The 25,162-nt window shown below is 49.2% G+C and overlaps 1 protein-coding gene across 6 annotated transcripts in view; it reads left to right on the top strand.

The window, feature by feature from the left end:
* Positions 1-25,162, top strand: part of Ctif (cap binding complex dependent translation initiation factor) — a 285,778-nt gene that overhangs the window by 142,311 nt on the left and 118,305 nt on the right. For all 6 annotated transcript variants that reach the window (XM_004855120.4, XM_004855121.3, XM_004855122.3 and 3 more), the window contains one exon: positions 4,870-4,946. In XM_004855120.4, the coding sequence (XP_004855177.1) occupies positions 4,870-4,946 (77 nt within the window). The remainder of the gene's footprint in view (positions 1-4,869; positions 4,947-25,162) is intronic.

The following is a 25,162-nucleotide window of genomic DNA, read 5'->3' as shown; positions in this document are numbered from 1 at the left end:
TTGAACTCACCTCTGGGAGGTGGGGTGGGATTGAGGAGCCCCCCTCCCACCTGGCCAGCCTGGGACTGGAGTCCAGCTGACCAGATGACCAGGGAGTGATAGTAGCAGATGATGCTTCTTCCAGCCTGGGGTCTCCCCACTGCTGGATCTCAGTCCCTCCAACTGTGTGATAGGGTGGGGCTGAAGACAACAGGTATTGTCCGCCAGAGACGAGCGATACTTCGGGGGCGGGGGGGGGGGGCGGCGCAGGTGCTAGTATTCTACCTGCTCTCTAGAGGTTCAAGTTTTCAAATAGACAAGCACTTGAGTATAGAAATCTGGTCAGCATCATATGTAATCTGTTGATTTATGAGTCCTGGGAGATGACTGTGGACTGGAAGTCTGCCTCAAGCCCAGCCTCCAGCAATGGAGCAGCCCTTGCAGGGCACAGCCTCAGGGTTCTGCTATGGTACCCATGTGGGGGTGGTAGCTTATGCTCACCAGGGACCATCAAACACACTGGGGCCACACTGAGGGGCAACCCCCATGCTAAGCAGGGCCCTGAAAGACTGCCCAGGAGGGGCCAGCTGGTCATGTTGAGGGAGCAGACAGGGGAGGCAGGAGGGCAGCCCAGGGCCGTGGATGTGCACTGGGAACAGCACTGTAGAATATGGATGGGAGGACAGGGGCTGTGTGGATTTCCTAGGGCTGCTGGAAAAAGTGACCACACACTGAAAGCCACAGAGCCATCAAGGTGCCTCTGTGTGGGGGGCAGAGGTGAGGGGTGAGGGCCTCTTCCCCACCTCTTCCAGGTTCTGGTTTGTAACTGCATCATGCCAAACACTGCTTCCATCTTCACTCAGCCTTCCTCCCTCTATGTCTGCTACTTCTCTGTGTCCATCCAAATCCCCTTCTTATAAGGACACTAGTCATTGGATTTAGGGCCCAGTAACCCCATGTGATCTCATCTTAACTTGATTACATTTGCAAAGACCCTATTTCCAAATAAGGTCATATCCACAGGTACCTGGGATTACGACTCCAAAAAATCTATTGGGGGACACAGTTTTCCCCAGTCTGTGGGATGAAGAGGACTATGAAGATGGCCCCAGGCCAGGCACTGTGCTCGGGAGCCCCAGCGCTGGCCCCTGGAGCACAGGTGCCTCCCTCTCCTCCCTGGTACCAGGCACACACCCACACATGGCTATGACACTGGCATCCTGGCTGGCAGGTGGAGGCTGGAGCACATTCTCCCCTCCTCTCTGCCCCTGTCGAATGCCTGAGGGCTCAGCTCAGATATCACCCCCTTGGCAATGTGTTCCTGGACTCTTCTCCCACACCGAAGTCTGGGCCTTTCCTCTGAGCTCTTCAGCTTCTCCTCTAGCACCCGCCACATGGCACATGTCAGCTCCCCTGTTTGTGTTCCCTTTAGCCCCTCTAGGATATTTTCCTCCATCCTGGTCTTGTCCAGCTGTTGCCCTGGCACACAGTAGGCCTTCAGTGTTTGTTGAGTGAAGAACAAGCAAAGATAGGAAGATGAGTGGACAGCTAGATGGACAGTTGCTAACTATTCCCTTATCCAAAAAGCTTCCCTGACTACCCCACTCCTCCGCACCTTTCCTTCCCTCATCCTTTTGCCATGTCTAATTTTGCTTCATAGCAAAACAATGCCATTTATCACATATTTGTTGGCTGTCTCCTTTCATTAGAGTGCATACACTCCAAGAACAAGCACTTTGCCTACTTTTTACAGTACCATATGCATAGTGCCTAAAGCACATTTATAGACTAGGTAGACGAACTGAAGGGTGGTAGCTGTTAGGATGGGTGGATGGATCATGGGGAGGGGTGGCGGATAGGATCCTATGACCAGGAGAGGCTTGCCGCTCTCATCACAGTAGCAGCAGGTCTCAGAGCCACCAGCACACCTGATCTCTGCTGGGTTCCTTTGCTTTGCTCCCTCTCCTGCCACCAGCAGACCCGTCTGAGCTGAGGTGAGCCGTCATCTCAGGGCAAGGCCATTCCACTCTCTGGCTGGGATTAACTGTCTGGGGCTGAAGTTCTGAGGCCAGAGCTCTGCTGAAGCTGCCCTTGATCCCTCGGAAATACCCCCTGCACAAGGGCATGAGATTTCAGCCTCAGCCTGCCCCGTAATGGGCCAGGTCTACATAACATGTTTTGTAACCAGAGCAGTAATGTGCTGCCCCTCACTGCTGCACCTTACACCTGCACCGACCTCCAGGTGAGAGTGTGCATGTGTGTTTCATGTGCACTCTGCCAGGAAGGAGTGGAAGGAATATTCTCCTTCCTTTCCTAAAGAGTCTCGCTTTATATAATCTACTTGTCTCCCAGGCCCATTTATTATGGAAAATAATCAGAGCTTAGACCAGTAAGGGGGGGCGCAGGAGGTGGGGCACCTGGCTGCAGCCAGGTGTCTCTACCCATGTAGAAAAGCCAAAGGTAAGCATGCGGGCCCTGTGGCCATTTAGATGGTGCCAGAAGCATATCTGTTGCAAAGAGCCAGCAGGGAGACCGGAAGGCTGTCCCTGTCACACTTGGGGGAGGGCTCCTACTTGGGCAGGGCTTCTGCAGAGCAGGAAGCACCCAGACTTGTTAAGAAAAGAATTAGAGGCAGGACCGCTGGACACTGAAAGGGCGATTCTGACAAGCCAGGTTAATTCTCCATGTCTGCAGAGCAGGAAGGGGCCTCTGGTCTAGAGCCAGAGCACCATCTGCCCTGGCCAGGCCACCAGGGGCCCCAACTGAAGCTCCTTTCCAAACTCCTCATGAGTCATGCCTGTCACTGTGTGCCATTGTCTAGGACGTGCTATCCTTTCCAGCCCTATCTTACTGGTCACATTTTAGGGCAGAGATTAAGTGAGTGATGAGGTTAACTTTCCTTGTGGCTGGATGAGCTCCTCTGATGCCTGGGACAAGTTAGGGTCCCTGCTGAGGTCATGGCCGAAGGGCAGCTCCCTACTGCTGTGGCCAGTGTGGAGGGGAGAGGCTAGGATGTGGGTCAGGGCCCAGGATTCTGAGGCCCGGCCGGAGGAGGCTGGCACCTTCTGCTAGTGCTGTGCCAAGTGCCATAGGCAGCTCAGTCTGTCCAGCCTCAGAACTGAGCTTCCAGTCTGCTGCCCGCTCAGGAGGGAGCCTCGGCTTCCTGTCCATTGTCTACTTGGGGCACACCCAGTGTGTTCCTGAAGTGACCTGGAGAGGGAGGAAGGGAGGAAGGGAAGGAGGGAAGGGGGCCACCCCAGCGCTTGGTCAGGGTGGGAGAGGGGAAGTGAGAAGGGAAGACTTGGTGTTTTTCCTTGTTTGTGTTTTGTATAAAAGAAAACAAATAATATCCTTTGAGAAAATCATTAAACAAAGCACATCCTAAGGCCCCAGAGGCCCATTGTGGCTGCCTGGAGCCTGGAATTCATTCATGCCTTTTTGGCTAGATTGTTGGAAGCAAGAAAGATGGGGTGGGAGGGAAGGGCTGTCATTAAAATGTAGTTTGGAATGTGTCTTTCCCTCCCTGGCCTCTAAATAGCTGGTCCATACCGCCAAGGTCTCTGTGCCCTCTTGACCTGTCTTCCCACCGCCCCCCTGGGAAGCTCTCCTGGGCTGCCAGTGTTCCCCACCCCTCCCCCGGGGGGGGGGGCTAAGTCTTGTGAAGATAGAAGAGTGGGGCACTCTCTGTGGAGCCCCAGTCCAGAGGGGGGTGTGTGCTACCTCACACAGAGGCCAGGGCTGCAGCCCACAGATCCACGTCTCTCATTCACTGTATGACGTCTCAGGGTCTCAGCCTCCCTGCCTGCCAGGTGGGGGTTGGGGCCAAATGCATGCCCGAGGATCGCTCTGCAGCAGACTGGGCTCTGGGACTCCTCTCTCCACCTGTGCATGCCCACACCAGCATGTGACAGTGCAGGCCACAGTCAGGCTGCGTCATAGCCAGGCCCCGGTACCCCATACTCCACTCTGGCCTGCTAGAAATGGACGTCACCACCATTGTCCCATTGGGGGTGGAGGGGGTGGGAAGGAGGTAAGAACAGAATTGGCCATCAGCCCAGCTTCTGCAATAATTCTGCCGGGCCTGGCATTTGCTGGGATCCGGCCTGCATTCTAAGTGGAAGGTCTCTCTCCAACTGATGTCAATGTCTAAGTAGTTGTCATGAGGACAATATGCAAAAGACCATCCTTAGAATTTTCCTCAGCCCCTCCTTTGAAGTTTAAAAAGGAATTTAGCTATTTGCATGTTTTCCCTAAATACTTCCCAGGCAACACAAGGTAAAAGGATCTTGAGTAAAATCTTCCAGGGAGCCAAGCCTAGGATTAGGAGGCAGTTTTCTTCTGTTCAAGGCATCTCCTGATCCCCTCAACAGCACAGAGCAGAAGGTAATAACATTTCCATTTTGTTAGGAAATTGAAAATTGGAGGAGCTTGTCCCCATCCTATAGCCAGTGACTGTGTACCTGGTCCCCATGAGGGATACAAACAGCCCCCTGGATTGGGGCTCCTCAAGAAGAGCCCCAGCCCTGGTCTGCCTTTGCAGGCCTCAGCCCCCAATCAAGGGAAGGTGGGGGACATTGGCACCTTGAACTGGCTGCCCCCTCTCTGGAAACCTTGAAGTGCTCACTCAGGTCTCTGGGCCTGAGCATCCTTACTTGTATTAGACAGCTTGGACATGATAAATTCTGAGGTCCCCCTGTTCTTTGAGTCTGAAATTCTAGCATCCTTGCTTGGGAGGAAACTTATCAACTGCAGTGTTTTTCATTTTCCATCTGAATTTGGAATTCAGAGTCCAGCCTCTCCCGTCTTCCCATCCTGAACACGGTTGTGCTTAGTGTGATCCCTCTGCTCTCTTTAGAAGTTATTCATACCCCCTCTCTCCCCACATCCCAGGGCTACCACCCGATGCCCCATGAGGTGGAGATTGCGCACACCAAGAAGCTGTTCCGGAGGAGGAGAAACGACCGAAGGTAGGAGAGACCTTCTCGAGCACTGAGTGTTCTTTCCCACACCAGTGTCTGTGGCTATGTCAGTGCTGGCTTGTGTTGTGCTCTTCTGGTCACCAGCTACCACCCATGAGATGAGGTCGGTGGCATGGTGGGATGGTGGGCTTGTTACTGTTTGGGGATTCCCGCAAGCAGCAGCAACTCTGAGGAGTGGGTGCTTCAGGAGTACAACAGAGAGGGCCACCATCCCCACTGCCTCTTCCTGGCCTTTGCAGGTCGGAAGCATTCTTCCCATTGACCTCTGAGCAGCAGCAGCATCCTCAAGGAATAGGACTTGCTGGCTGCATGTTTTGAGACATGGTCTTCAGGAGTCCAAGGGCATCTGTCTTTCCTCCTTCAGTCATTGGGAATTGTACCTGTGAGAACCAGCTGACTTATGGCAGGCAACACACAGATAGCAAGAGCTTGTGCTATTGCTTCCAGAACCCAGAGCAGTGAACCAGGCTCTTCTGTGGAGTTCAGAATCCCAGGTGAAAACCACAGGACAGGAAAAGAGTGATGAGGTGTCCATGGACAGGAACAAGCAGCTGAGATTTGGCACCCGAGAAGCATGCATTGTATTCTATGAGGCTTTCTTATTTGGGAAGGTATGCACAGTGTGTTTTAGGTGAAAAAATAAAATCTGGGTGCAGAACAGTGTTTGTTGTGTGTGGCCATTTGTGCAAAAGGAGGAGTCAGAGTGTATTTTCTGCTTGAACATGCATAAATTATTTCTGGATGAAAATCAAAAAAAAAAAAAGAGAGAGAAAGAACAAAAAGGCTTATGCCTAAGGAATTAAAATGAGGTATTCCCCTATGGGGAAATTATTCTTAGATAAAGGTGATCACTGTGGTTTTACCTTAAGTGAACAGAAAATGTTCTTGGAGACATAATAAACAAGCAGCTGACATCCCTGGCTCAGGAAACTAGAAGTGCCTGCCCTCATGCTGTGTAGCCACCTCCTGGACCCTAAGGGCTGCAGCTGACAGTGTCTCTGACCCTCCCTCTGCAGGAAGGCCTGGAGCGAAGACTGATAGGTGGCAGCCACAGCGCTCAGCATGGGTGGGGAGGACAGCGCACCCAAAACATTTGTCACCCAGCAGTGGATTTAGAGGATCTGAAAACATTCACAGAGGACAGTAAATGTCCAGCTAGCTGGGAGGCCGCAGCCCCAGCTTAGGATGTCACTATGCACTTTATTAGGAAACTCTAGGTATCAAAAGGAAACTTGAACTGGGAGAATTGGACCAAGTTTCTCCCTTCTTTGACCAGGGTACAGTTAATTGCATCTGTTTGCTGCCTTTTTACTGTGTGGCATCACACTGACCATCCCTGCATCATGGTTTTCCGGCAGAGGGAAGAAAGAAGGAGCCACCCCTAAAGGAGAAATGCAGTTCACAAGGACCTGGGGAGATGTCAGGGAAATGGAGGCCTTATGTCCCTCTGCCTCTGCCCCAGAGTATGTGTCTCAGAGGTACAGAAAGTCCCTGAGCTTCTGAATGAGACAGCCTCTCTGGACTCAGGTAGTGGCATCCAGGTCAGCCCATATGTCCCTTTCTGGGCCAGATCGCCTTGCTCCACAGGACTGCCCTGGACAGGAGCAGGCTCCGGAAAGCAGCAGCATGACGTAGGAATGTGGGAAGAAGAGCCTGCATCACATGTGAGGACTGGGAAACCAAACTTCCCCTGAGCCATGCTTATGGTAGTGAATGTCCAGGGTAGGTCAGCACACCTCACAGAGGATGTGGACCGGGCCAGCATCCAAATGGAGGCAATAAAGATGATTAAAGGGATGGAAAGTATGTCCTGTGAGGAGAGCTGGAGGGCTGGGGCCAGGGAAAAGGGAAGAACATTCTCACCATGAAATTTGTGAAAGATTTACATAGAGGGAAGAGGGGCAGCTGTCTCTGTGTTCACAGGGACCCAAACTAGGGGACGTCTGCTGAAATGAAAGATGGGTTTTCAGCTGGACCAATGACAGACTCGAGGGAAGGGCTTGACTGTCAGGCCAGACTGCAGTTCAGGATAGCAGACATGCACTGAGCCAGAGCCTGTGCTGGCGGGGACACCTACCCTTATTCCCATCTTGGAAGACAGTACAATTCACCACTCACAGCCTGGAACTGTTGTGGAATCCCCAGGCGACGGGGACTTTCATGATAAGAGCTGGCAGCCATGTAGTTTAAGGACCTCATTGTCTAAAAGCAGGAGCCTCCAGAGTCCTGGGAAACACTGTGACTTTGGTATTCAAAGAGCGGCTGCAGAATATTACCAGGTCAGCCCCGGCCCACCCAGCCGATAACCCTTACTAGTAGCTTTGCTAAGTACTACACCTTCAAATCACTAATACTTCTGTGTAGGCTAACCTTCCTAATATTTGGGGTTTAAGCCACACTGAGAAGGGCTTGCATCCCCTGGGGCACACCAGGTACCAAGGGGAGCAAAGAGCATTGACCAGAATCAGGTTTAGTGGCCAAAGGCCGTCTGTGTCATGCCTCTGATCTTGGCCCCTATCACATGAAGGGAAATGGCCAGCTGAATCCCCTGGTGTCCCTCTGTCTCTCCTTGGAATGCCTACAGAAATCTGTGGCTTCTGTCTTCCTGCAAAGTGAGTGTAGTTGGTGTCCAATAGCTGCAGACTCTGGGTAGCACAGGCATGTAGCTGGACCTGGATTGTGTGAACCCACAGCTGAAGGAAGTATTCTCAAAGTGGAGTCTAGAATCCTTGTCTTCATACAAGTCTACCCCTTATGCCAGTCCTGGCTGGCTGTCTGGTGTTTCTGTATGTCCTTGCTGCCTTTATTTCCCCCTTGGGTATGTTGGAGGCTATTAGGGAGCTGAATCATGTAGCAGTGAAGGCTCATGCCCTGGAATTAGAGGCTGGATAGGAATCCCAACTTCTCTACACGTCAGCTGTGGGATCTTGGCAGATTACTTTAGATCTAGAAAGCTCTATTTCTTCTTCTGTAAAATGGGTCCATGTCTTAGTTACTTTTCTCATCACTGAGGCAAAATACCTGACACTCCAAGTTAAAGGGGAAAAGGTTTATTTGGCTCACAGTTTGTAGAGGTTTCAATTCATAGTTGGTTGGCTCCAAGGCAGGGTAGCATGGCAGAGGAGAAAGGGTTCATGGCAGGCAGGAGACAGCAAAAGCAAGCAAGCAAATAGCAACAAGACCCAACCATAGCTCTTTTTTGTCCCTTATATCTTTCCCAGGTGACCTGCCCTTAGTGCAGGTAATGCTCACACCCTTAATCCTAGCAATTGCACCGTGAATCAATCCCAGCATCACATCCTTGATCCCAGCAGCACAAACCCTAGATCCAGCCACCTCCAAAAACCCCCACCTATGATCGAATGAGGCTTTGTGGGACATCTAGACACAAGCCATAAGAGTCCACTAATTGGGCAATTAGAGAGAGCTCATTCTTGTGAAGCACCTAGAATGGTCTTAGCACCACCCTACTCCATGTCAGAGAGAATCTAGGTGCCCAGCAAGCATTTCCAGGTGAGTGTGCAGTGGAAATGTCTACAGCGCTACCTCGGCCTTTGACCCACGATCCCAGAAATGTGCTGATTGTGCCTGTGAACCCAAGAGGCCTTGCCCTGCACTCCCTCCAGGGCCAGAGCACCAGGCTCCATTGCTCCTTCTCCTGGATCAACTTGGAAATCTCTGCCTCCCACTACCAGAGCCCTGGGCCCCCTCTACAGTAGCCATCTTCAGGCTCTGCTCCCCTTTCCATGGGGCGCTTCGAGAGTCTCTGGATTAAAATTGAGTTGTGGATGTCTTTCCCCCATTTTACAGAAAAAAATTAAGGTCTTAGTTCAAAGGCTTTCTCCTTAAGAATGTTCTAAAAATGTAGATAACTGGTAACCCCTTATTCATTTTTGGAAGCTAATAAAAGTTGGCAAGTTTCAAGCAAAATTATGCATTTTATGATATAAATGTAATAAATGAGTATTCCGTGCATTCCCCAAAGAGCATCATGGCTTCGGGTGCTCTGTCTGCCCTCACCCAGCTGAAAACAGAAAGGAAGGAAGTCAGCCAGGGTTTGTCTGACTCCCCTCAAAGCTCTCTGCCCCCAGCATGCAGGGTAGAGTGGCAGATTCACTGGTGGGCTGAAGTCCTGGCCCACAGCTCCTGCTTACCTGGAGTGGGCCCCTCACCTCTGAGGTGATAGGTGGTGTTTTCTCAACTCCTTTCCCCACTCCCACCACTGGTGGCATCTTAATAGATGAACAAACTGAGGTAATGAAGAAATGCCTACTCCCTGTTCCCCAGAGAACAGACTCTAGGGTAGAGATTAGCTTTTTAAGCAGTTTTCTTTGGGGGAAGAGAGGCAGCAGAGAGAGGAGGAGCTGCAGAGCAGGCTTGGTGGGGAGTTCTGAAGTTGGCCCCAGATGGAGTGACAGGGGAGGCTTTACACCCCTGTTGGTCATCGCTGGGCTGAGCAGCCTCCTTCACCCAGGGCAGTTTGCACGGTGTTTATCAGGAGAGGGACGAGGGCAGTGCCTTGCAGCCAGCACCACTGAGCTATCCAACTAGGATGGATTCAGCTATTGTCAGGGCTGTTTGTGCCTAGAAAACACCGGAGTACAAGGGTGGCCCCTGCTGTCAAGGGCCTGAGCTGGAACCTGTATGTGGCAAGCTCACCCCACAATGTGAGCCATGGAGCATTCACACGTTAATACAGAGGTGGCTTGGAGAAAGGATCTGTCCTGGGGGTGCTTCTGGAATGCTTCCTGGAGGAGGTAGCAGTTGAAGCACCGGTGAGACTCGAGGAGGAGTTGGAAGGGGTGAAGGATGAGAGGGACATGAACTCCACAGCTAGGCAGGAGCTGGAGCCAGGGATCCCTAGGAGTTGCCCCACACAGCTCCCTAGTAACAGGCAGGCAGATGGGTGGAGCTCACTACCCACAATGAGCTAAGCAGGAGGGAGAAGCCAGAGGCCGCTGGCTCCAGCAATCCCCTGCCCAGGCTGTTAGAAGTCTCAGCAGACCCTGCAGACTCTGAGCCTGGCCTCTTAACAATTAGAGTAGTGCAGCTAATGCAGGCATTAGCAGTCCATCGCACATTGCTTGCCCCTGTGGCCTGGGAAACAGGAGAGATGTTCTCCAAATTAATTGGCTTCATTAAGTGAGGTCTCAGAACAGTTAATTTACTCCACGTGCAAAGCAGATAGAAAGGAAGAAGAAAAGGATACCTTGGTCACCTCAGCTAGTGTCAGATTCCTCTGGCAATTGAGAGACAGAAGAGCATGTAATCCCCCTGGGGTGCAGAGTTGGGCCACATACTGGATGTTGTAGGGAGGTCACAGTCTCTGTCCTACAATTGACCGTGACTGTGGCTTGGTGTCCTCTAACAGTAGAACCATTAAAGAATGTGTCCCTCCCCCTCTTTCTCTGCCAACATGTACTCAAACCTTAAGTATTGCCCTTCAGATTTGATTGTGTAAGTTCTTTGTGACTCATCTAAGTCACTAGTAAAAACAAATAGGAGATCTGGAATTAGGGTGATGGGTATGTAACTTTGTAAATATATTAAAAATTACAGAATTCTATGCGAGAGAGTAACATTTTAAAGCATATGAATTATCTCAATTAAAGAAAAAAATTTAATGAAAATTTAAACTCTCAGGATGGAGTGGTGGGGCCATCCTATTGAAATACCTCTTTAGTCTTGATGTTTGCTCAGTTCCCTGAATGTATCAGGCAAGTAATGTTTTCCCAAAAAAGATGAAGATTTTGTCTAGTTGTGATTTGGTCTGTGAACCTGTGCTAGTGATTACTGATCACCTTTTTTCTTTCAAACCATCCGTTTGGGTGTCTCTTGGGGAGAGAAGATGTCTATATTTCTATAGTTTTTGAAAATACACACATAGCTATAGCTTAAAGGGGGAGGGAGGGAAGGAGAGAGAGAAAATTGATTATGAGAATTGGCTCATGAAATTACAGAGACCAAAGTCCCACAGTCCACCAGGTACTGCAAGAGCATCACTGTGTGGAAACCAGTGGCATAGTTCAGCCCTAGTCCAAGGGCTGAAAACAGGAGCTCCTGTGTTTGAGGACAGGAGAACATTTAGGCTCTATTCAAGCAGAATATTCTGCTTGTTCTATTCTGGCCCCTGATATATTGGATGACATCCATCCGCATTGGCGATGGTGGGTCTTCTTTAATGAGTCGATTCAAATACTAGTCTCTTGTGGAACCATCCTTCACAGACACATCTAGAAAAAATGTTTTATCAGCAATCTGGGCATCCTTAGCCCAGTCAATTGATGCCTAAGATTCACCATTATATCATTTCTGTATGATTCCTCAGATATGGTCAGGGGCCATTTATAACCTCACATGAAGAGTTCTCTTATCATGACCAGTATTATCCCATCCTTCAGGGAAAAGGTAAGAACTCAGAGCCCAATCACTGTCTTGTGACCTCTTCTTATACCTGAGCATCCTACAGAAGCATAGCTAGATCTGCCCTTTCTGGGCCAACTATTGTTCTCTCAGGAAAGGCAAACTTAGTGTTCAGTAGGGCTGCTTTGTTTTATTTACCTTTTACATCATCCACTCTACCGGTAATGTTCTGCTTCTCTCCCATTTCTTACTGTAAATTTTTTTTTTTGGTACCAGGGATTGAACTGGAGTCCTTGCACTTGTGCAGCAGGCGGTGAAACCACTGAGCTAAATCCCTGGCCCTCTTACTGTAAATTTTTAAAAATACAATTTTGAGGGGGTCAGGGATTTAGCTCAGTGGTTCTGCCGCCTGCCTCACGAGTGCAAGGACCCAAGTTCGATCCCCGGTACCAAAAAAAAAAATACAATTTTAAGGTTATCATTAATATGTTTTAAGCCTCACTCCTTGATGCTGTTCCAGCCTAGGCTCTGATGATCATCAGTGATTGTGGGGGGACCCTTGTTCTATTCTGGAATCCATCCTCCTTTTCATATCCGGGCTTATGGATGAGGGTTTGAGCCCAGTGGCTCCTGCGACTCCTGTCTTCAAGTCACAGCTGCTGTCTGAGCTTGCCATTCCCTTAGCACCTGGATGTCCGTCCGTCAGTCACAGAGGCCTTCATCCTACACAGAGGACTAACTCTCTGACCTTGCCCACCAGGAACTGATCAGGAATTAATTAGTCAGAGTCCTGCATCTACCCATCAACTCATCCCCGTGAGTTAGCCCTTTTAGGGGTGCAGTGGGCCCTCAGCACTCATGGGTTCCACATTGCAGGTGTACCTACTTCCTAAAACTTGTCTCTGCCCCCAAAGTCAACATCCACCATGTTTTTGTGCTCATCCACTGACACACACACAGTACTCTGTAAATAATCTGAGTTGTGTGTCATACAGGTTCCCAGTGAGGTCAAATAAGGTGACACCATGTCTTCTTGTCTCAGTTTGCATAATGTAGACAAGTGTTCTTTTCATGGTATATTTCCTGCTATGATTTTCACATTTATGTGCTTTTGCTGGTGTTTTTCCTGCTTTAAATGGCCCTTGGCATTGTGCTGAAATGCTGCCTACTCTTCCTAAGCATAAGGAGGCTGTGATTGCCTTACTTAGAAATTCGAGTGTTAAATAAGCTTCATTCAGGCAGAACTCATGATGCTGTTGGCTGTGAGTTCAACGATGTATATTAACAGATGTATACTGGAACAGAAACACATAGGTTAGGTGTTGGTCAGTTGATGTTAATATTGTAACCAGAGATGTGCAGGAACCTAACCCTGTATTTCCCCTAAAAGTAATAAATAGTTCAGCTTCACTAATCCAGTATTTGGGTGACTTTACAGAATGTAACTACTGGGAATAAAGAAATCAGCTGTGTTGTGGTGATGGGCTTTCAGATCCAAGTGATGCATTTTGTTTGTGTGTGTGGTAGTGCAGCTGGGGGAGCAAGCAAGAGCCAGGGGACATCCCCTCCACTTGTCATCACCCTGCTTGGTTTCTCTCTTCATTTGTACCATCCTGGGATGACACCATCACTGAAACCCTCGCAGGAAGCTCAGTGCTGAAGTGACTGTCATTGCCATTCTGTCATCAGGAGCCTGGGGACTGCGAGACAGATCCATGCTCACATTGCCCACGGTTTCTCTTTCTATCCCAGCAAGGAAATTGCCCTCATTAAGTCCCTGCTAAAGATAGATAAGAAAATGGGGCAGGCAAACCCCCACCTGGCAGGCAGCCCTGTCAGATTCTGAGCAAAATGAGTCAGATAGGAATTATTTTTAGGATCCTCTCCTCCTCCCTCACGCCCACCCCCAAGCAGGCTCTCTTGGAAAGAAGAACAGCTCATTTCTTCAAGCCATGGGTCCAGGTGCATGTTGGATTTGATTGAAGTGGAGCCCCAGACACATCTAGAGTAGACCCTAGGCTTTGCATGGATTGTGATGGTCCACATAATCCTCTGTATAGTGCAGCCACTCTGCCCAGCCCTCTGGGCAGAGGCCACCAAGAAGGTCCCCATTGAGGCTGGCCTACCCCTCCTATGAGCAACGTAACTTCCCTGACATGCTTCTCTGTTCCTCTTTCCGCACCCACTGTCAGCCTCACACAGACTGAGAAAGACCATGCAAAGACCATTTGATCCCTGGCCCAGGACCCACATCCACATGGGAGCCAAAGGCACAAGAGGTGGTGTGCCATGCATTTTGGCAGAGCCCCCTGGGTCCCAGCTTGCCCCACTAGGCAATGGACACTTCCCAGTTCTGTGTCCACTTGTCTGGAGGCTGTGCTTTCCTATTTTTTGATCACTCTTGTCCCATTTCCCCAGCTATTAGAATTCATTCAGGCCCTGTAAGCCTAAGTAGCAAGGCAGAGAGTCCCAGGGCCAAAAAAGGTGACTGAAGAGGAAGTATGGGCACATGGGCTTGGGGGCTAGGAGGGCTGCTGACCAGAAAACTAATAAGATGGGTAAGGACATGCTGTATTTTTTTAAATTTGACAGAAATTGCTGTGGATGTTTGATCAAAGAGAGGTGATCAAAAACTATAGTGAATGTTTAATTTTTTTAAAATGATTACAATAAAAGACACATTCCCTTTAATCCTCCTAAAAATACTCTCCCTTGCTTCAAACATACTTATTTTATCATTCTTGGCAATGTGACTTCTACTGTAATAAGATTTGTAAAAATTTAGACATTCACTAGATTTTTCAATCGCTCCTGGTACATCCTCAGAAAACATGAGTCCCCTCTTCTTTCTGATATTTGCTTGGAGGATCCCTGTGCTCTGAGCTGTGTGCAGGCTCAAGGATGTTGGACCAGGAGTCATGGAATCTGGACTTTCATCCTTGTGTGTGATCCAGAGCAATTCCCTTACCCTTAGGAGCACAGTGTTCTCAGCTATAAAATGTGATTGTCACTCCAGCTCTCAAATATGTTAGAAAGTATAGGACTGAAAATGAAAGAGGACTCCTCCCAGGAATATTGTATTCCATAATCATGGGATGGGAAGGACAGAACTGAGACCATTCCAGAAGCTGTCTGTGGGCCTCAGTGCAAATAACCAGTGTCTCTTGTATGCTTGGCCCATGTGTCCTCTCAGAAAGTTCCAGAAAGGTCATATCTGCTTCTCCTGTGTACATCTTTCTTCCCCTGCACCCTGGTCCCTGTGCTCCTGGCACCTGGATACTGGGAATTGGATACCCCCAAGAGGTGCAGCAGGAGGCCATGTGTTCCAGTGGTTCTGAGGGGGGGCCTTTCTGCTGGACCCACAGACCAGCCCAGAAGTCACTCCCCATTCCACAAGCACTTCCAGGAGCTCACTGTCCAAGAGCACTGTTTTAAAATTGCCTTAGTCACTTTCTCATTGCTGAGACAAAATACCTGACCCCACAATTTAAGGAAGGAGGGGTTTATTTTGGCTTACATTTCAGTCCATAGTTGACTGGCTCCAAGGCAGGACAGCATGGGACAGGGACATGGTGGAGAAATAGTTGCTCACTCATGGCAGCCTGGAAGCAGAGGAAGAGAGTGAAGGGATGAGCATGGAAGGGAGAAAATCCTTCCATGCCACATCCCCAGTGACCCGCCACTTCTCGCAGCCAGGCCCACCTCCTAACAGTACATCAGCTATAATGCCCCTATAATCCAGTCACCTTCTAAAGATCTCATTTAGGATCACATAAAGCTTTAGCGGGACATCTTGATATAAACTATAACAAGCCTTAAACAAATATTAGTTTATAGAATCTTCCCAGCATCCCAAGGAAGGCCATGCTATTTTTATTTCCATGTGACAGATAAAGTAACTTCTTAGGGGAAACAAAGCAACTCAAGTGAAGTGGTTTCAGAGCCTGTGCTGTGGCCAGCTCTCTTGTCTGGAAACTTCCCTTCACTTCTTCCTCTGCATCCTCTGCCTCCCTCCTCTGACCCCTCACTACCTTGTGCATAGACCCTCTGATGGACCACAGATCAGCTTTATGCACAGGGGTGCTCAAGACAGCATAGTCCTCTTTGTGGGGAGATGGGTACACTTTTCATATGTGCTAAGGGGAAGGCTAGTGCATCATCCAGAGGAATGAATGAATGAATGAGTGAGTGGTAAGACTTTGGACTGAACCACCCCAGATGGATGCCCATTTCCTGCCTTCTCTACCCCTGCCCTAGGTCAGTCCTGCCCATGGGCTCCTTCCCTCGGCTGGGTGGTTCATGAGTGAACATATTTAGGAAGTCCCTGCAATAGGCCAGAGTTTACAGGCTATGAGGCCCCTCTTGGTAAGAGGCCAGAGGAAGAGTGGCATGAGTTCCAGAGGGGTGAGAGCTCTCGGGAGAAGACTTCCTCCAACCCAGCTCACCCAGTCCCAGGAGGACAAGCCCAGGGAATAAGGGTGTCTTTCATTTGCCAAGGCTCCCCAGCAATGACAAGGGCACAGGTTTTAAAAATACCAAGGAGCCTTCCTGGCCAGGTCAGCATTTACCCTGAGCTCTGAGAGTTATTTCTGAGTCTTCCCAGTAACATAATTTTAGCCATTTATTCCTGTGTACAGGAGTGTGAGTGTGTTTGGGGGAAGCCAAGGTGGCCTCTGTTAGGGTTTGAATTATTTTGGGAGGTCCTGGTTTCCAGAAGTGATACAGGGTCTCAATTAGGCAAGACACTAGCAAACAGAAATGAAATAACTCAGGAAGACAGGCTCTCGGGTCCCCAGAGGTGATGCCTGTATGTAGCACCTGTGGGAGAAGTTAAGGGAAGGGGTCTCTTGGTGCACCACGACCATTTCTGAATGGCAACTGGTGCCAACTCCTCCTCTCTGCACACCCACAGGGATCTCAGTGCCCATAAAAACGTGAGCAGCATGAGGCTACCCACTTTTTCTAGGTAGCCTGGACAGACAGACAGAGCTCAGCACCAGAACGAGACAGCTCCAGACCAGTGGCAGGCTCTGTAGATCCACTTTGTAGGTAAACATTCAAGTTCACCAATAGTTCATGGGGAGCATAAAGTTCTAGTCACCAGTACATGAACAGCATAGAAGTCTTTGGAGGAATTACTCAACGGTTCAAAAATTTTCAAATAAGGACCCTACCAGCACCCTCTCCCAGGCCCCCATAGTCCCTATGGGGTGTGTACCCCACCTACCCTCCCACCTCCCACCTCCCATCACACTCACCTTGTTCAGACCCCAGTCATTTCTTAGTCCCTTGTTTCCAGCTCACTCCTGTCTCCTTGCTACCTACCCCCTACCCCCAGGATCCCCTCATCTGGTCCTAGCTCTCGTTGGATCCTCTGCTCAACCCCTTTCCACTGCCCACCCCCTTTACTCTTCAAGTCCCTAACTGTCTTCCCCTGGTCCTTTCCCTGACTTTCCCATAGTTGGCCGGGTGGCTCACCCCTGGCCTAGGATGAAAGAGCTTTCCCTACCACACTCACCTGGACCAGGTGTAGCAGCTGAGGGATTCGGGGAGGGCAAGCTCCTGAGTCACCTCTCTGTCCAGGTAGCTGAGGTGCCCAGAACAAAAGCTGCTGCCCCAGCCAGCACTATCTGCATCGACCCCCTCCCTCCGGAACACCGCTGCCTTGAGTTGACTTCAAACAGTCTTTCAGCTTCAAAGGGAGGATTTGGGAGACAAAGGATCCAATTTCAGGCTTTTGCTTGTTGGGCTGACACTGAACTTGGGAAAGGACATGTGTGTAGAATCAAAACAAAGATGAGATGTGTTTTTAGAAAGAAAAAATAGGAGATGGGGCGGGTACATTTGGCCTGGTGGCCACGTAGCCACATCAAGTACATGTTCCAGACAGGCTCGGCCTGTGGCTTATAAGGGAGCACATGACTCCACATGGTCACCCTGAGCAGGAAGCCTGGTGGCTTTAAACTGTGAGCTGAAGCTGTGGTGCAGAGAGCCTTGGTAGGGCCCTTGGGGACAGGCAGAGAGAAGGATTCAGGCTTTATCGATATTCCAGAGGGTTGGAGATGCTCAGGCAGTAGTGGGGTAGGGAAGGTCACCATCGAGACCCCTCTAGGCACAGGCACAAGGCCAGCCCCTCCCAAGGCCACACCATCCCAACCCCTGCCCCCTGCCCCCTACCCTTCCTAGGACAGCAAGGCAACCTCAGCCCCCTTTCCTGGCCAACTGTGGTGTATTTTTGCAAGAGCTACCTGACTCTGAAAGCAATCAAGAACAGTAATCCCAACCTCCTCACCCACCCCCTTATGATATAATGTGAACCCATCTCCCTCTACTCCATGCAGCTTTTGATGCCCCAGATTTTCTGTCCCTAAACCCTATGTTATGAACTGGAGTGTCCGGGGTTAATCTGGCTTTAATGAGTACCTCAGGGATGGTCACTTTTTATTTTCACAAGCATGCAGTGATTGCCCAGAGTTAGGAGAATGATCTCGTTTCCAGCACACTGAGACAATCGCGTGAGAAGGAAGTAGGAGGGGGCTGCGGAGGGGTCCATATTTTTTAAAGGCAGGATTTTTATCTCCTAAAAAAAGAAAACCATTGCATGTGAAGCGAACACCCATTTGTCAGTGCCTTCGTTCCCTGGAGGTTGCACAACATGGAGCCATTGCAAGGCCCCCATTGCAGCCAGATGTATAGATGACCCCTTGATTGTGCTGAATTGTCTATAGTGGGTTGGAGTCTGGGAGTGTTGGGTGGTGATGTGCAAGGTGGGTTGGAGACATGCAGTCTCAAAGCATTGCTTCACCTCTCTAGGCCCGTACATGTCTCAGCTATACAACAGCACAGCACATCTACCTCACATCTATACTTTGCAGTTCAAATGAGTTGATGCTAGGAAAGCAAGTTAGAATTTCAAGGGCTACATAAACAAGATTTAGTGCCTGCATTTGTATTATACACACGGCTGTGTTTATAGTTGTGTATGAGTGTGTGTGTGTGTGTGTGTGTGTGTTACTGTGTGACTTTGTGACTGCTTTAGGGACTCTGCCAGTCATCATTGCCAATGATAATTTGCTGGAAATGGAGCTGAATGTTTGTATTGTTTAACTATTGCTCCATAACAAATTACTCCAAAACATAGAGCCTAAAACAACAAACATAATCTCACTCAGTTTCCAAGGGTCAGGAATCCAGGAACAGCATGACTAGATGGTTCTGGCTTAGGGTTTCCCTTGAGATTATGGTCAAGCTGTGACCCAGGCATGTAGTCATCTGGAGGCTTAGCTGGGGTTCGAGAAGTTTCCATCAGTTGAAGATCTGCCTCTGAGCTCACTCATTGGGTTGTTGGTAGTCTCAGTTCCTCTCTAGATGTTGGTTGCAAGGTGGCTTTCTTTTTAGACATGTTTAGGATATGTTTATGACAGCAGCTAACTTCTTTAAGGGTATGATCCAGGAGAGAAACAGATGGGTAGACAAGCAGACAGACAGACACCAAGATGGAAGATGCAGAAATTTTTTACAAGCAAATCTTGGGAATGGCACACTATCATTTACTGTATTCTATTGGTCACGTAGACTAACCTTAATATAATGTGACAGGGAGCTATCCAAGGGTGTGAATTGCAGGAGGTGAGAATGGTTGGGAACCGTCTTGAAGGCTGGTGATCACAGCCCCACAATGGCTCACACCCCTCCTCCATACAAAATGTATTTGTGCCTCTCACTGTCTCATTTGATGATAGCATCAGCCCAGAGTCCAGAATCTCATCATCTGGATCATGTTCAGATACAGATCAGACTCTTTGAGTATAGTCCTCAAGTTCTGTTCCATCTTGATCTGTAGGCCTGTGGTTTAAGGGGACTAGTTATCTTCCCCCCTCCATGCCCATTGTACAACAGAGGGACAGGGATAGGGCAACTGCCATATGCACTCATTCAAAAGGCAGGGAGAAGAACACATAAAAGCCACTGGCTCCAAGCAGTTGTGAAATCCAGCCAGGGCAATGTTGGAAGTTCCTTAAGTATAATTCAGTCCTATTCTTGCCAAGAAGTTACTCTACATGGCTCTGTCTCCACCCTCTACCTTCACTGTCTGTCCTGTGATTGCTGCCAAGTCACTGGCCCAGTGAATATTCTGGATTCTTGCTTATGCCTCCAAGTCATCCTTCTCCTGTCTATGAGGGCTAGCATGCATTTGCAGCTCAATTGTTTCTTAGCTAGCTTCTTGCTGGCAGAATTTTAGGGGTCAAGTGCTTCTTTTTCATTTTGTAGCCTCTATCTCTTTCAGCCCAAGGTGTCAGTGCTCCCACTGATACAATTCTTTGAAAAACTTTGTGTATTCTATGAATCCTGTTGAGTTCTATGCCACTAAATAAAATCCCACCCCCAGTCTCTTCAAGACTATCCCTTCCCTACTTTGGGCTTCTGGGGAGGGACAATGACCTTCAGCTTCTTAGATACTGTAATGCTTGATTGAGAAGATTGGAGCCTCATGCCTTTAAATCTTCACAGACCTTTATTTGTCTGGCTGAATAGTGCTCTGTGGCACTACCTTTGCTCTTTCTAAGATATTGACAAAGGGTTTTAAAGTCACACCACCCACCTCATCTTTAGGCCATGCTTTCATGAGAGCGCCTCGATTTGATCTTTACCCAGAAGTCATTTCCTAATTTTAGCATCATCTGCCATCTGGAAAGTCTGGGAATATTCAAATCTAGCAACTTCTGGGTTGGTTTTTTTTTTGGTTTTTTTTGTCACAGTTCTTCTTTTAACTTGTCTCTCTCCTCTCACATTTTACTACACCCAGCAAGAGGAAACCAGGCAGCACTTTCAGCACTCACTGGAAATCTCCTGGCGAGACCACACAAGCCATTAGATATATTTTCTCCTGTTCACCTCACAGTAGGAGGCATAGCTACCGAGTATTTTGCTGCTGCAGAGCCAGAAAGCCTGTCTTCCAGTTCACAGAGATCTGATTCTCACTTCCCTGAAACCCCTTACCGTCAGTCTCTTCAGAATCTATATTTCTCCTAAAAGACTCTTCATGGCCCTTGAGGTTTTCATAACACTCACCTTGAAATCTCTTTGGTTCCTGCTCACTTACCAGGCCCAAAGCCATGCCCACATTATAGGTTTTTACTATAGCAGCACCTCACTTTCAGGTGCCAAAAGTTATATTGGTTATCTCAGGCTATGTAACAAATTAGCCCAAAGTTAGCAATTTAAATAGCAAAGATTTATTATCTCACATAGTTTCTGAGGGTCAAGAATCCAGAAGCAATTCAGCTGGGTCACTGGCTCAGGATCTACCTTGAGACTGCCGTCAAGCTGTTGGCCAGAATTCTAAGCATCTGAAGGCCTGGTTCAGATGGAGCTGGAAGGCCCACCTGCAAGCTCACTGTCCTGCTTATTGGCCAGCCTTACTTCTCACTGACTGCTGGCTGGAGGCTTTGTTTCCTTGTAGTTGGGCTTCTCTGTGGGGTGCTCATGACAGAGGAGGGGAAAGAGAGGAAGAGGGAGAGACAGAGATAGAGGTAGAAGGAAAGAGACAGAAAGGAGAGAGAAACAGCCTGGTCTCTTGTAACCTAGCTTCCAATGCAGCCTGTCATCCCTTCTGCCATATTGTTTTAGTCACACAGCCTACCCTGTACACTGTAAGAAGGGACTGAACAAGGGTGTAAATACTAGGGGTAAAGACCACTGGGGTCACCTTTGTTTGTTTAGAGTTCCTTTCTGTATAATTGGGTTTTCTTTTTTCTGCTGTTGTGCTTTATGATGTAGGAAACCCCAACAATCACTTTGAATGGGTTGAAGTGTTTTGTGTTTGCCTTCTTTTCTGGTTCAACTTCAGATCTTTCCAAGAATGCCTTTCTTATCCTGTTCTCTACTCTCTACTTCCGTCCTTCCTAGCCATGGCTCTTCTCAATGGTGGAGCATGAGCTAGAATGTTTCCTCCCTGGAGAAGGTCGGGATCCTGTTGCCTGAGCTTCAGAACATACCTACACCCCAAGCAAGGGGTCACGTAAGTGGTTCCAGGAAAAGGAAACTTTTTAAACTACACATACATGCACACAAATTTTCCCTTAAACTATATAACCTGAATGATTATAAAAGATTGGACTTTAATTGGGACCATATTGAAATACTGGAACCTGTCAGACACTGACAGGGAAGGCTTCCTTTGGGTAGGTGGAAAAATACACAATATTAATAACACAAAAAAGTCTTTCCCACCCTCTCTCAGAGAATCCCCAAAGCAGTCCTAGGAGGCAGGTAGGATGAGTGCTAGTGTCCTCATTATAAGAGTGAGGTAAGTGAGATGCAGAGAGCCCATATGATTTGTCCAAGGTCTTGCTGATCTGAGGCTCATGCCAGATATGTGGATGCCTGCATTCCTTTCCACAGCGTTTGGGAATGATGGCCCTGGGTAGGGAAAGTGTTCTTCTTTTTACCCCTCCAGAATAAGTGGCGTCCTGGAGTTGTCTGCCGGTGAGTGAGGGTGGTCCTACGTAGGATAGAAGACATGGTATCATAGGCTTCAGAGTTTTGAGGAGAGTAGAGAAGTTCCTCAGAACTGGAAATGTTTTGGCAGATATGATGAAAGATTGTGAGCTACCACATAGTGGTGGACAGCTGTGAAGGACAAAAGAGAGCCCCCTCTGACCTGCCCTTCCCAGTCAACCCGAATGCCCTTCCCCTTTCTTTGAAGGCATCCTTGGGAGAAGTGCTTCAGGGGACTCTGTCCCTAAATGGAGTCATTGGAATGAAGTAATAATAAGCACCCCTTTGTCTGCAGCTGTGCTGCCCAATGCAGTCACCACAGCCACCTGTGACAATTTCAGTTTGTCAAAATTAACTTAGTTTCACTTCTGAGTGACCATGTTTTAAGTCTAGCCACACGTAGCTAACGGCCACTGCTGTGGACAGCACAGATAGAGAACATTTTTATCATCATGAAAAGCTCTGTTAGGTAGCCCTGCTCTGCAGAAACTCTCCTGGCAGAGCAGAGAGCCAAGCACAGGACAATTGGGAGAGGAGAGAAGAGTGAAGGAGAACAATCTGGAAGTGTTTGAAGGCCAGCAAGAAAGAAAGGGGGAAGTTGAGAAAGATATAAGTGCTCACTGAGCAGCAGGTTGTGGCCACCACAAGGGCTTAGGAAATATTGGCCCCTCTCAAACTGGGGCTAGGATGAAGGACAGTACCCATCCCAGTGGGAACCCAAAATCCATGGGGATTCCCACTGCAGTGTGACACTCTGAGCCCACTCTGGGCCACTAGAACCCCCAAGAGCAAGGCAGCCTCCTCTAGACCCAGTGGGGATGTCACCGAGAGAGCTGAGTGTGGAGCTCTCTACTCAGGAGTGATGCAAGCAAAGCTTTCGGAATGGAAGAGGCCCCCACCCACCCATGGCCATTGGGTCCTTCCTTGCTGTGACCCCTGCCCATTATACTGGAGTGGGACCCCCTGACTCTTCATTCCTGAAAAACCCTACACAAGCCGTGTCCCCAGCAGAGTCTTCCACTAACCACCCACCTCATCTCAAAGACCTAGTAAGGGGTTGTTATGTTTTTGGTAAGTGAAGGGGTGAGTAGATGGGTAAAGTTTCTTCAGATAAAATCTTATATGGAAACTAGCCACATAAACAAGTAAAAGAGGACTTTCTTAATTTTAATCAGGCTGGGCCAGAAACCCAGTTGTCCTTACCACCACAGTTGTAGTCACCACCTACAAACATAACAACTGAGGCAGCCTCTCCCTGGAGTGCCTTCTGAGCTAGGCGTCCTACCTGGGTCAGGAGCCAGCACACTTCGTCTGTGAAGGACCAAAGAGTAAGCCTTTTGGGCTTTGAGTGTCACAGGACTGCTGTCACAGCTACCCAGCTCTGCGACTGAGGCATGAAAGCAGCTAGAAGAATACAAAAATGAATGAATCACTGTGTTCTGAAGAAACTCTGTAAAAACAAGTGGCAGCTGAGTTTGGCACACAGGCTATAGTTGGCCAATCCCAGATCTAGATTGTCACAAATCTTGCATCACCCCAAAGAGAATGCAGTTTCTGCCCGCCTTAGAGCTGAGGAGACAAGATGCAGTGGTATGAGGCTTCCTTCCTGCACTGCTCAGTTTAAAGCAGGCCAGGACGTCAGCTAGAGCTCCTTATTCCCTGGGTCTACGTGTTGATGTGGAGGCTGCAGAAGGCCTTGTCAGGTTCCAGGTCCCTAGGGCTAACCAGTGGTGCTCAAAAGGTAGCTAGTGACCTTGGACATCTGTCGGAAAGAGCAGTGGTTTGTCCTTGCTTCCCTGCGATGGCTAAAAGAGAAGGGGACAGGGACAGAGCCTGCGGAGCACTACACTGACCAGAGTGAGACCTCACCTTAAGGACAGGGCTGGACAGGCCGGTCACTATTTTACATGGTACTTTCCCAAGCCTGCCACAAGGCAGCTACTGCTTTCAGCTTTCCGCTGGAAAGACGGCTACAAAGCCATTTCTTCAGTAGGAGCTGTCCCCAAGCCCCCAACCTAGAGCTAAGACCACAACCCAAAGCATCTTCACATACAAAAGGGGTCTCTTGCTCTCGGCAGCCAGTCTTCTCTACTCCCTGCTGAACCTAAGGCTTCTTATTTGCCCTTCTCAAGTCTTTTGCATCATACTGTTACCTGTCTTCCAAACAAACACAGTCCACCCAGCACAGCCCCATTCCTTAGATAACCTCCACACTCCTCCAGCCAAGCTGGGAGAGACACGACCACCCAGGCCTCCATCTTGGGTGTGGATAGGAAAAGGCACCCACTGTTGTGAGCAACGGTCTCAGGGTTTTATTCATGTGCAACCTCAGAAGAGACCTCTTGTGTTTGCCATAGACATTTGAACTACATCAGAAGAGGAAGAGAGGGGAGAAGGGGGAAAAGGAGGAAAGGCCAGAGTTAGATGGGTGGGGAGAGGAAGGGAGAAGGAAGAGGTAGGAGCCCCAGGAGCCTTGTGGCCTGCACTTCCACTGGATCTATTCCCTTTTAGGTTAAAATTTCACATTCCCTATGGCCCCACCCAGAGCATTGCTTCCCCGAGGCAGAGGGCAACCCTGGGGCACTCAGACACCTCCGTAGCCAGCTTTATCAACTTGGAGGACTGCAGATGAGGGGGAGGATATGGAGGGACAGGAAGACACCCTGGAGCTGTGTGGGGGTGGTAGAGGTAGGAGTGGAAGTGCAACTCGAGTGTGGGCCCCTGAAGGTGGTGCCGGGGCCCTGCCTGCCTGTTGGGGACTGACTGCCTGGATGCCAACCACTGCCCCCCAGGGAGCCCACTGACTATGGGGGCAGAGAGGAGTTCTTGAGGACCCCTCTGACAGAGCTTGCCCAGGCTCCAGGGAGCATCTTCCCTGGCAAGGAATAAGAACACTGTGCCTGGCAGGGGCAGACGAGCCTCAGTGAGTTCATTCTGGGTAGATATTTGAAGGTGTCCAGGGGGCCCTGAGCACCTTGGACCCTTGAGAAGGAAGGAAATTGTCTCAGAGTCCACCCAGAGTTTTCATTTAGTCAGAGCAGAATTGAGCAGCACTGTGAAAGAAGTCAGCTTGCCTGGACTCCTTCAAGCCAGGTGACCTCCTGGCACTGCTCACCCGAACCACCCCCAGCCCATCTCAGAGTGCTGGCCTCTAGCTCCTCCAGGAGGGCATAACCAACTTATTCCTTCTCTGAGTCTCTGGCCTTGCTTTGCACCCTAACACTCCACTATGCACGTTGCAAGGTCTTCCTTCTGATGGAGGTGTGGCTATCTAAGGTCCAATAAAAGGGGTATGTGGAAGCAGAATTGGACATCCCTCCGGAAGAGCCATCCGGTAAAGC

This window comes from Heterocephalus glaber, unplaced genomic scaffold (assembly GCF_053883595.1).
Source record: "Heterocephalus glaber isolate CG9 unplaced genomic scaffold, H.glaber_assembly_v1.0 deba00000331, whole genome shotgun sequence".
NCBI lineage: Eukaryota > Metazoa > Chordata > Mammalia > Rodentia > Bathyergidae > Heterocephalus > Heterocephalus glaber.
This window is presented reverse-complemented; position numbering and strand designations above follow the sequence as displayed.